Below are 12,578 nucleotides of genomic sequence, written 5' to 3'. Positions count from 1 at the left end.
ACATTCATTTATTGTCTTTTACAGCTATAAAAGTCTTGAGGTTACTATTACACTGGTAGCATAGCGGAGAAAACTTCCCACCCTGCTTTCCCAGGAAGCCAGCAGATGCTGAGGCAGAGCACTAATGAGGGGGAGGCTGGAGACAGGGCCACAGCTGCATCCCACAGTGGCTCTTGTGCCGTTCTCCAGATATCCCCTGGGCCGCTTCCTCCTTCCAGTCCGTCCCACCTGGTCATTTTTAAGATTTCCATCTCTTCTAAATCTGGTTGCTTTCCCATCCCTGGACACCCTGAGTAAGTACTAGGCCATCTCTCTTCTTGAGCAAAGCCTGGTTTCTGTGACATTAGCTGTGGCAAAGTCCGTCCCACCTGGTCATTTTTAAGAGTTCCATCTCTTCTAAATCTGGTTGCTTTTGCTTCGTTTTCCTCATCACCAGGTTCAGAATGGCTGTCCCATCCCTGGACACCCTGAGTAAGTACAAGGCCATCTCTCTTCTTGAACAAAGCCTGGTTTCTGTGACATTAGCTGTGGCAAGCAGAAGAGGTCAACTGCCCTCACTCACTTAACAAGGGGAGTAAAGGTATTAGGGCTGACAGTGAGAATGGTTTTGGTTGTTTTTAGACGAAATCTAATCTATGAACTGCGAACCTAGTTTATAGATGCCCAAACTAAACAAGAAGCAGAGGTAATCAACTTTGTTCTCTATCCTGGTTTCGGCTGGGGTAGAGTTAATTTTCTTTCTAGTAGCTGGTACAGTGCTGTGTCTTGGATTTAGGATGAGAATAATGTTGATAACACACCAATGTTTTAGTTGTTGCTGAGCAGTGCTTACACTAAGTCAAGGACTTTTCAGCTTCTCAGACTGCCCTGACAGTGAGGAGGGTGGAGGTGCACAAGAAGCTGGGAGGGGGCACAGCCAGGACACCTGACCCAGGCTGGCCAAAGGGATATTCCATATCATATGACATCATACTGAACAAAAACTGGGGAGGTTGGCTGGGGGGTGGGACCACTGCTTGGGAACTGGCTGGGCATCGGTCAGCAGGAGGTGAGCAATTGCATTGTGCATCACTTGTTTTGTATATTCTTTTGTCATTATTATTCTTTTCCCTTTCTTTTCTGTCCTATTAAATTGTCTTTATCTCAACCCATGAGTTTTACCTTCTTTTTCCGATTCTCTCCCCCATCCCACTGCAGGGGGAGTGAGCGAACGGCTGTGTGGTGTTTAGCTGCCTGCCGGGTTAAACCGCAACATTTCTTTGTTCTTTCAAAAGCCCAATATGTAGGTTTGGATGTTGGGGTTTTTTTTCCTTTAGGTAGAGTCAGGACAATCCCACATTTTATACAGCAGAAACTAAAGATGGAGACATTAGTATTCTGTGGATTCATTTAGCATGTACCAATTAACACGTTCCTGTTGTTCATTCAAAAATTTAAGAGCTTTGTTGCCAAGTTGCAACAAATTCATGGCTAGCTTTGATTGACAGCGATACTGCACATGAACAGTTTCCAATACGATAAATACCTTCACTCACTGGAAAACAAACTGAAGCATCTACTTCAAAGTGTGTCTGTCCCGTGGAATTTGGGAGGAACTTCTGGAAAGCCTGAACAAGGCACACTGAAATTTGTGGGATTATTCACCTACTTCAAGTTAGGCAAGTACTAATGTGAGCTACAGCTTCAACATGTATCCTAATAAGTGATGCATACATTTATAAGATCCTGACCCTTTTTCAATACAAGCTCTAAACAGCTTATAGGAACATCCTATGGACATTCATAGCCCATATCCTCTCCATATTCTTACAGACAATCAATCTTCAGAATATGCTTCAAAGGGATTATTAAATAACCTACAGTGAATTTCAGTGTTCTTTGCTGACCTGAACTCCTCCCTTCAACCTAAAAATCCTTTAGACCATTTTTTATATTCTAGAGCTTATACCCACTGGCTTTTAAATCTTTTTGAAAAACTAGAGCAACATACTATAGTGCAGCCTCCCCTGCATTGTCTTTCTTTACTTCCCCATTAACTAACGGAATTAAATGTTCCTTATTTCTGGCAGAATTTCTTTTTACTACCTTGTTAGTTGTAACTTATTTTGAAGCTTCAGCCCTTCTGACTTTATACACCCATGCTATTATTTTTTACTTGCTTTGAGCCAGAAAGCTTTATGCTCACTTTTTATATGATTCCCCATCCATCTCCATATCTCAAACAGTTACTGAGGCATTCTTCCCTGCTGCTTTTTCTCCGCCTTTGAGTTTTTAATACATTTTTTCAGTCACGGTCAAAGCTTTTCCCAGTTTTACCCAACAGATGAAGAGTTCTCCATTCTTTTCTGGTTGCAGTTCCCCTTGCACAACTGTAATTTTCTGAATATTAAAATAGATTTATTTTCTTCCAGGATTGTAACTTTATTGGCCATAATTTCAATGAGTTTCACCTTCTTGTGGAAAGAGTTCCCCCATGAGACTAGGTCCTCTAGAGAATACCCTGTCTTTGTGCGCTGAAGGCTGCTCTCTGAACACCACTGTCATTAATTTGCTTCCCCCTTCCTTCCTGACCTTAGAATAACAGACACCATCACTTTGTGATTATTTTTATCCAGATCACTCAAAAAAAAAGACGACATTTTATTTCAACACAGAAACCATAATTATTGGAAATAATCAACAGAACTGCAAGAAGTTTTAACTCGGTGCTGCACTATGTATATTCTGTTATTACAAAACTGCTCTCTGGTTGAAAGTCCTACAACTGCAGCAGCTTGAAAGCTGCTTAACAGAATGTCACAAATAGCATTTTTGTTTTTCTTACATACCTTGTGCTAGCAAACCTCCACACGTGTGGCAAACCTATTCGTTTGAAAGAGGAAGTGGTAAACAGGCTGTACGAAACTAATCTTTCAGTATTTATGGCAGCCTTTTTTTTGCTATTGGCAGCTTTCATTTTAAAGGGAGTGGCCTTTTTCACTTCATTTCAGTTTATCAGTAGGCTGACTTAGAGTTTTGCCATCATCCGCCTCCAATTTGTTTACCTCTTCCTGTAATTCATCCTCCAGCTCATAGTCCGAGACTGATTCAGTGTTATCATCCCAGTAATCAGCTTCGTATCTGTCCAGTAAGTACTTCTGTGGTGTAATGTCATCATCAGGAGGATTCCTTGTTTTTTTCTTTCTCATTTTCTTTTGAATCTTAGAAAGCTGCTGCTCCTGCTCTTCTGTCCAGGCAATGCTTGCTATATCTCTCGACACTTTCAGTCTTTTGTAGTCCATTATCTGCTTATTCAGCAGTTCATGATCAATACCAAAAAGATTAGATCGCATGGGTGAATCTGAAGATTGAGTTGCTGAAGAGAACAGTTTACTGTGGAAAGGAAGACAAATGTGGGTTTTTTTCTAATTTTTTTTGCTAATTGTGACAACCTGAATAACATGGAAATAAACTGGAGTTTTCAGTTTGACTTTATTAATGCACTGTGTTCAGCATTGCGCTCCCTATGTTAAGAAGGAAGAGCTACCACCATACTATGTGTCCGAGGACAGGCTGTGCATAAGCCTGTCAGCGTGTCAACAGATTTAATGGGAGGAAGCCAATAAAGCAACTCCACTCCAGATGAAAATGCTTGCTTCTGGGAAAAGGTGTGCATAGGTAACAGAGTGAGCACTGGACCTGGGAGCCCCAAGGAAGTTAGACTTCTCCCAGCTCTTTCAAGAAGCAAGAAGCAGCAGCCCCTGCCCAGAACACATCAGACAGGTGTATGAATGACAGCATATGGCACCTTAATCTGCACTTAAGTATCTCCACAAGACACAAACAGAGGAAGATGTTAGGTGCCCTGTGGGAGAGTCTGTCACAACAGTGATTTCCCCCAAGAAGCCATTTCTGATTTGCACCTGACGAACCGTCCTGTGAGACGTTAAGGCACAAAAGGCATTTCCACCAACACACTGCAGCACACAAGTGCACGGCTGTTGGCTTTGAGAGCATCCAGTCCCACAGAATCATTACTCCCAATACATTGTTCAGCCCTATCCCTCAATAGCTGAAAATCCCTGACAGAAGAATGCTAAATTAATTTACTTTTTGTTAACTTAGGGAGATTTATCAGTAAACTTGTACTCATGTATAACAATCCAAACTTATACCAGAAAAAAAGTGGCCAAGTAGAGGAGTACTGGTAAACGTAGAGCTTTTATCCTCATGAGAAAATTTCCAGCAAGAAACAAGTATTACTGCTGCACAAAGCACTTTTTTAAATTATCACAAACGCATTGAGTCTTGAATTCTTAGAAACTCTGAAAATATTTCCCTCATAAAAGTAAAGATAATAATACCAGAACAAGTATTGGGTCTGCAAGTAACAAGTCTGATGACTATGTCACTCACAGTATAGACATCAAACACAGCTGATTTCTAAGGCTGTGTTCTGATACCACCCTATAGGTTAGTTGCCTCTGAAAGCATATACACTACGCTGTTACAAGTGACAAGTCAGTCATTCTCGACAGCTTAACAGAGGTCCACTTATATATAAAAAGAAATAGACTTTCCCTTTCCATATTTGCAAACCTGTGGTCTGCAGCAAGGTACCTGTGCACAAGAACCAACAACAAAATAGCCTATGAAAATGTGTCTGCACTAAAATATGAAAGTAAACCAGATCATATATAGTAAGAAATATTTTCCCTTAATTTTAATAAATGGGTGTAACATTGGTAAAGAAAGCTTAAGCGACAAAATAAAATGCCATCCTCTACATTTAATTTCTGGGATGAATACATCTAAGTTTTGTCTGGGGCTATTCTGTAGCCTCTTCTGTTAATAAAAGGGCCCAACGGATCTCTTTAAAAGCTGAGATGCCTTTTCGGTAAGGTCTTCCAAAAAGTCTCCCTCTTCTACTTTCTATTTCCTCCTAACACCATTTGCTGAACTCTGAGATAACAACAACGTACACATCTAATTAAAATACTTTCTGTCAGGTCAAGTAATACCCAATTTAAGTTGGCCAACAGAGATGAAAACAGACACTTGTACAATTGATTCAAAAAACCCACCTAGAATCATTCTGAGATAATGTTTCTACTTCTTCTGGAGGTCCAAAATCAGCAATTGACAATAACTCCTCAATCTGTAAACGCATGAAGACAATACATATTAAAGGCCCTGTATTAAACTTACTTTGTTCACACCTACACAAGAAACAGACAAGTATCAAACAGCAAATATTTTATTTTCTACATGTTTGGAATATTTAGCAAAACCATTTCAAAATAGCCTTTTCCTCCATTTATATGGAACTGCTTATACTTCTTGCCTGGTTAGTTTCTGTCAAATAGCATAACTGATCCAGGGACTCCTACAAAGTTTTTTGCCTTATGTACATTCTGAACAGTTGGCTAGGGATTGTGTGACATATATAATTTTTGTTTTATTTGGTCTTACTTCAGTCTTGCAAATCCTTTTTCGTAACATCTTTACACTGGGATTTTTTTTCACTACTTCTCCCTTTCTGCAAGTTTGTACTTCTACGGCGTGTAAACACTGAGTTCCCAACTCCCTTTTAACACGGCACTTAACCAGTAAATGCTACAAATCTAGTATATCCAGTGCTTAAAGACAGTACCTAATTGTGAAAATTTTAATCTCATTTGAAATCTTTATTCCTACTTTTCTTTACATTACTTCCCTTCTAATTCAACATATTATTCTAGGAGTTGAATTGGATGGTCCTTCCCTGTCCTCCAACACTTAAAAATCGGGTTCAGCTACGTTATTTCAAGCCCTGTTATTCAAATCTGTGGATTACATAAACCTGATGATCTGCAAAGTGTGAAAAGATGATCCATATAAGTGCTTCCCAGTGCCATTCACTGACAGAAGATCATAGAAAAGTCTAGATTGGACTATTGGACTATCTAAAGGTCATCTAGTCCAACCCCCAAGATATATAAGGAGAGTTTTTACTCGTGTGGTTAACTTTCTTGGTGCCTATGCACTGAACTTGAAGATAAGGTAGTCTAGGGGTTTTCTTCTTCAAAAAGAGTAAGTGGTCATTTAACAAAGTTTGAGAAACAGTGATTAATGGAACAGGTTCCACAATAACAGACCTGAAAGGCAGGACCTGCAGGAGTAGGTATTTGTAGCTCCATCTAGGTATGCTAATAACAGAGTAATAGTAATGACAAAGTGCTTCCATAATCACTTGTTACTTCTTGTGTAGAATTTCTTGTGCTGATTAGGGGGAGCATAATAACGAATATAAACAGCTTTCAGAAGTGTTTAGTTCATTTCTACTCTTGTGCATTTTGCAGATGCTAACGCAGGTGAAAAACATTTGCGCTGTGGATCAGTATATTGGCATGAAACTCAAGAGTTTTTCTGACCACAGAAAGCTCAAGCAATTGACTGCATTTCTAGAGAGTCTGAAGTTCTTGTTATCCCTTCCAGCTCTGCTAATACACAGCGCATGAGCCCATAAGTCACTAACAGTAATTGGTTGTAACACATCTAAGAATAAGGCACTTCAGGGCACAGAAATGCGAACATGCTCTTTTCAACTAATGTTCTTTCCATTCACATCAACAGCTTGAGGAGATGTTTTTCATGAAATTCCACTCATTGATGTCATCTTTTTCTTCTGGAAATCTCACTGTTTGAGAGATCTCACTTCACAGTCCTAATGATAGCAAATTCCTAGAAAACATCATTATTCTAGCAATAATTCAACTAGTTAAAACTATCCACACCTTGACAGAAAATGTGAAATGGTAAAGAAAATTTTAAAAGTGAAAAAAAAGTAGTATCAGTGAGCTTACATCCTCTATGCAAAGATCTGCACCCTCCTAGAAACATTTTAACAATTCACAGGTGGAGAAAGGTTGGGGTAAAAAAAAAAAAATTGAAAATCACTGATTAGATTCAATGGCGTTTTAAAAACACGTAACATTTAAAATATGGAAGACACCTCCTCAGACTTCACTTCTATAGTCATGTATACCAGACAACAGACAATTGCCTACTCTACATTATTCCTTAAAATTGTAATTTCATTTTTTAGGATTTCTTTATTGGCCTAATGATCTGGCCTACAAGCTTCTCTGAAAACTTCACTTCAGAAATGTTAATAGTAGCATCAAAAAAAGTTCACGAGGTGATAGCTACAAGGATTCTTTTACATTGTATATAAGCATCAGTCTTACTCAAGATTCTTTGCTGAAATGCTTTGGAACATGAAGAGGAAAGGGTATAGACAGAGACTGATTTTTAATGTAGATTGGTAAAGCAACTGAATAATCAGCTCTCTCCTGAGGTATTCCTAAGCATTATGGTATGCTAAGTCACCATGTTTGCATATGATTATATTCATACATTGAGTCAAAGATTACAATTACCTCTTTTACGGCTGCAACTTCTTTGTCTTTTACAAATACTATTGGGGGTACATTTCCTACAATCTGCTGACTCATCAGAAGATACCTGGCAAAAATACAGCATTCACCAGTATGAGTAACAGTACAGCACCTCCAGGACAGATAAAGTATGTTAAATTAATTCCAGCAGTACTGCAAATTTAAGGATATGGTTTGCAAAACTCACAGTCTGACGGGTATCCATTCAGGTTAGTGCTAAGCAATACATCACTGCAGAACCCCAGCTCTGAATATATAACATACAAAAACTACTAGCTGCAGATCCCACTGAGTATTGATGATACTAGATTTGTCTCCTATATACATGCACAGGCTGGGGCCGGGCCTTCCCTACTTCATTTGGCTTCCTTATCCCCACTGTAGGGGTGAGAGCAGTGGGGGATAGAGCCCTCACAGCAGGGCAAGACAACTAGTCCTACATGTTAGCTGCGGGAAGGACTGACGGGGCTCCCCTCATCTTCCTCCCAGCCAGCAACATATCTTCTCAAAGAGTAGAAGCTGTTGGGAGTAGAAGAGCGTGCTGTGCTGGAGCAGGAATTACACAGCCTGGGGAAACAGGGGAAAAGGAAATGGCTCTACAAGTATGCTTCAATGCCACCTTCCCCATGGGGTGAAGTCCTGATCCTCCAACAGACTGGCTGGATAGCAGAGGGTAAGCCCAGGAAAGAGGGAGAGACAAAAATCTCTATGATATCCTGAAAACTCACTGGACCCTCTGCCAAAAATGTGTAAAAGCATCACAATATACGGTAGCATCCCGACATTTATTTTTTGGTATCAGTATTGTGAAGAATTTCTGTAATATCAGTCATCCCTTCTGGAGGTCCAAATTGTCCCTAGCGATCAGAATTGCCCAAATCCGTATGTATCTGTAAAGAGATACTTGTTGTAATAGCCCGTCCTCTTGTGCAGCATCATATTCTGGCCTACTGTTGTGCACAGCATGTCCAGCCCACCATCACTAGTACAATGAAGTGAAACGTCATCCAAACTCCTCTTTCTTTCTGCTCAGCCCAGTCCAATCCTAGGAAAACACAGAAGCCAAATAAGCCAGCTGTGCTCCAGCAGGAGAATACACAGCTCATCTGACACATCCTCCTTCCCCGTGAGGCTCATCACAGGAGATGCTCCGACTCCAAATATCTAAAAACCTGAAGTATCCTAACAGGTCAGATAGAGATTGTTAGAAATACTTAAGAAATGGTACTAGTACATGGCTATGAATTTATGAAGTGATCTAGCTGTTTATCCCATAGCAGTACCTTATACGTGGAGCACTCTTCTGCAGTACACTTTCAACATAACTTTCTTTCTCCATAGTAGAAGCAGGATTCCAGTACACACGACACGCTGAAAAGTTTGATGCCAGGGACACCTGCAAAAAGACAAAACGTTTCTTTAAAATTATATATATATACACGCTTCATATACAACAAAGTCTCTAATTCATTAATAAGCATACAGTGACCCAAACTGGATATGTAAATTCTTAGGAGAATCTCTTAAGAACCAAAATTATGTGGTGCCTTTATAGAGGTAGAGTTTAACACCAAATAAGATCTACATTCAGTACCTGAAAGGACTTTTTTGTTTAGGCAAGTCACTGCCTAATCTCCCCTTCAACTGAAATTAAATGGACGAGAAGCCTGTCAACACCTGTATGTTACTGACAGTGCTACATTTAGCCAATGCGATGGTGCTACCATCACAAATAGTCCAGATGACAATTTATGGCATGTTGTTTTGGAATACAGTTGAAAGTGTAAGTTTCCGTTAACGAAGGACCTGTGATACTGCCTGGTTTGTTGTCACCCAGAGTTTGGTTTTGATACTGACAGAAGAGAGGACACCCTCCTTGCCACGGTAATGTAAGAGCCTCTCCAGCTCTAAAGCCTGCTGGGAACCTCCAGTGCTCTAGCTCACTAACAGATAATATTCATAACTGTCGTGCATGCAATTGAAAAGGCATGGTGTGCAGGGGCCAAACCACACATGAGATAGACTGACAATCTTCCTGAAGAATAAACTTCTGAAACACAAATTGGATTCTGAAAGATTTCTATAACCGTCATTCATCGCATCTAGCAGCATCTTACAGAACAGGTTCTCGCTACGAGAGTACACTCAGCAAACTTCTAATAACCTATCTGGCTCAACCAAAGAAAGGAGCTGAGGAAGAGGGAGGAGAAGGCATAAACTACCCATTAGAAGGCATGGTTCAGAGGTCATCTAGTCCAGAAACCAACTCTTCAAACAGATAGGTGTCTACAGACATTAGCAGAAAAAGACAACTCCATCGGAGTATTCCCAGGAGTGAAAACTGCATCACAGTCTGCTGTTGACAGTGCTACTCTTTCCTAGGGCAGAATGGACTGTCCCCAAAAACCAAAGTAGGTACTGATTTTTTCCACCACCAAATACCTCCTGCCTCAGGAAACCCATCACTCATTAAAAAAAAAACCCTACAGTGATCATTAACTTGGCTGTATCTACTGCAGGATTAACCTTCCCTATCTCCCACACTGAGTCTAATGTAAGCACATAAACAACCCGATCTGACACAAGCCATTTCTTCATCATCACATGAGAAATGTTATCTAGTGGATAAAAGTTTGATGTATCAAGCCAGAAGCATGATTCTTATCAGTATTACTATTATGTAATTTTAACTTTTGATACCGAAAAAAATTCTGATGGATTGCAGAAAGCCTACTAGAAGATTTCTTTTGATAACGAAAGTAACAATATTGGACCAGAATCAGCTCAAGGGTAAATCAGGACTGAATCTCAGCCACATCCCAGTGCAGCACGAACACTAAGCACTACGCAGTTATAATAAAGTCTGCACTATATTTGGAAGAAGGCTGTTTCTTTCCCTCTCTCACGTTGTAAGTCATTTCATTTACAGCAATGCCTCCTGAAAGTGCTGTGGCTTGCCTACACCAGCCAGTATTTTTATGTGCAGACATGCCATCCGAGTTAGACAAGCAATCCTCAAAGCCCCAGAGAGAAAAAAATACTATATGAAGGATACTGCACATATAGAGCCAAAAGATTCATCTTGCCCATGTAATTTTAATCCCTTGCCTGAAGACAGAATGAATTCAGCTGGCAAAAACATCTGTTTCGATCATAAATGACAAACCCCTTGTCGTACATGCAGCTATGAGGTGCAATTTTTTTTCCATGCTTCTAACAAAGCTAAGTCCATCAAGCTTTTAAGCCAAACACTGGTATCATTTAATCTTAAAAAAAACAGCAAATGTAGAAGAAAAAACTACAAACAAGAATGTGAAGACTGACTTAGTTTCTGAATCAGAGCTTTAACATCTCTTTCAAACCCATCAATTATGGCAACACTACCTACAATTAGGTACAAATTCCAATTCTTTCTGGAACCTTGCTTGTCAAAGCCATTTTCTTAGGCTTGCCTTGGTTTTGAACCAAGCTCATGCCCCACTTAGGTCTTCTGCCTGTGTAATGATGCTGGTGAGGGACACAAGGAGATATCAACTCTCACACAGCTGCACAAAGAAAAGACTCCTGGAAAGATACACTTACATCGGTAAAACCAGGCTCCTCCTTCTGAAAGGGCAAGGCAAATAGTACATGTCTGAGTAACAGAAAAGAAAAAAGTCGTACCAGGAGAGTCACCACTTAGTTGGCCTAAGTTGCATTTGCATGATAGTGGCAAAGGTCTACTAAGCCAGGTACAACAGCGGCAAAGTTCTCCTAGTGTGCAAAATGAATCCAGAGCCTCATCTTGCTGTGCCGTGCCACATCAAAAGCAATGCAGTAAAACTCTTCCTGCACATATCACAACACCCAGAGAAGCTCCTTTGGTGCGCCTCAACGCAAGCTCTAGCTTTGGCACTTGCCTTGCAGATTTCCAGCTTGAGATCATAAAGTTCTTGATTAATTTCACAGGTAGTCATCATCTCTGCCACAGCTTTATGAATAAGACTATTCAAGACTCTGCAGCGTATGTTATCTTCTTTCCTAGTTTTTGTCTGGTCATCTTTCGTTACAGAGGCCAACTTGGCCGGTTTATACATCTTCAAAAAAAAAAAAACCAAACAAACCCAACACATTAATCAGTAGTTACAAACTTGTATTAGGCAATTATATAGTTTTGTGCACTCTACCGAGTATGCTCTCAGAATGCCATTACTGAAGCTGTGATGGCTTTATATAGGTCTTATGTATCAGGTGTTTCAATAAAGAATATTTCTGTTCACAAAATCTTTGACCTTCATGTATTACAGTCAAGGTTTCTTAGTTTCATTATTTTGTAGCAAGTTATACAGCTCAATAAATCAGTTTTCTAAAATACAGTGTGTATTAACCGAAAAGCATTGCTTGTTTGAAAAACAAGCATGAAAACTTGTTTTCCGTAAAACTAAGCTGGTAGACGAAAGTTTTAATCTGGATCAGTTCTCCGCTATGGGCTCAAGAGCACGCACGAGAGCGCTGGTCCTGGCGCGGATGAAAGATCAGCACAGACGAGGAAACGGCCATGGGGAACCCACGGGCTTCCCTTGACAGCAGTCCTGGCATGTCATAGTGAAACCGGAGCTCTAGTGCTCGTTCACAAAATTCTGCTATTCCTCCACCAGAAAGTGCTTTTCCCGCAGTTAGGCACAATGGCAGAAGCGCAAGCTTGTTCCTCCTGGCACAGATACACACAGCACCTTAAAAAGCTTGCACTTACCATTTTAGATCCCAGGGTAGGGCTGTCATACCAAAACTTCTTTCTTTTGGAAAAAGGAAAGGAAACCAGCTTTATCTTTCAGCGGCTCAGACACCCGTTGGTTCCCTGTGTAACTCAAACGTCGCCTGCCTGAAGGCACACGACACAACACCCGCTCTCCACATCTGCAAGTGCTTTTCCCCACAGCGGTTACAGGCCCGGGGTGCGGTGCGGGGAGCGATGCTTCCCGTTCACGGCTGAGGCTGCGCGGAGCGGGGGGACACAGAACAACCCTAAGGTTCCCGTACAGGTCGGTGTAACTTGGCACGGCGCGGGAGCACCGTTACCAGAGGCCCGCGGGCACCGGAGGTGCTGCTCGCAGGGCGACTCGGGCTCTCCCCCGTGCTACCGGGAACACGGGAGCGCCCCGAGCCCCCCAGCCCCCCCGC

General features: G+C 41.0%; 1 protein-coding gene across 1 annotated transcript in view; it reads right to left on the bottom strand.

Moving 5' to 3' along the window:
• Positions 1 to 2,593: 2,593 nt before the first annotated feature.
• The window catches only part of RBFA (ribosome binding factor A (putative)), a 10,908-nt gene continuing 923 nt past the window's right edge, over positions 2,594 to 12,578 (bottom strand). Inside the window, exons 2-7 of the mRNA XM_009324494.1 lie at positions 12,151 to 12,193; positions 11,318 to 11,494; positions 8,702 to 8,814; positions 7,401 to 7,485; positions 5,064 to 5,137; positions 2,594 to 3,372 (exon numbers count right to left, since the gene is read on the bottom strand). Of these exons, the coding sequence (XP_009322769.1) occupies positions 2,982 to 3,372; positions 5,064 to 5,137; positions 7,401 to 7,485; positions 8,702 to 8,814; positions 11,318 to 11,494; positions 12,151 to 12,193 (883 nt within the window). The 3' untranslated portion in view covers positions 2,594 to 2,981. The remainder of the gene's footprint in view (positions 3,373 to 5,063; positions 5,138 to 7,400; positions 7,486 to 8,701; positions 8,815 to 11,317; positions 11,495 to 12,150; positions 12,194 to 12,578) is intronic.

This window comes from Pygoscelis adeliae, unplaced genomic scaffold, assembly GCF_000699105.1.
Source record: "Pygoscelis adeliae isolate BGI_AS28 unplaced genomic scaffold, ASM69910v1 Scaffold95, whole genome shotgun sequence".
NCBI classification, from domain to species: Eukaryota; Metazoa; Chordata; class Aves; order Sphenisciformes; family Spheniscidae; genus Pygoscelis; species Pygoscelis adeliae.
Note: the sequence above shows the minus strand (reverse complement) of the source record. Positions and strands in the feature narration are given on the sequence as shown.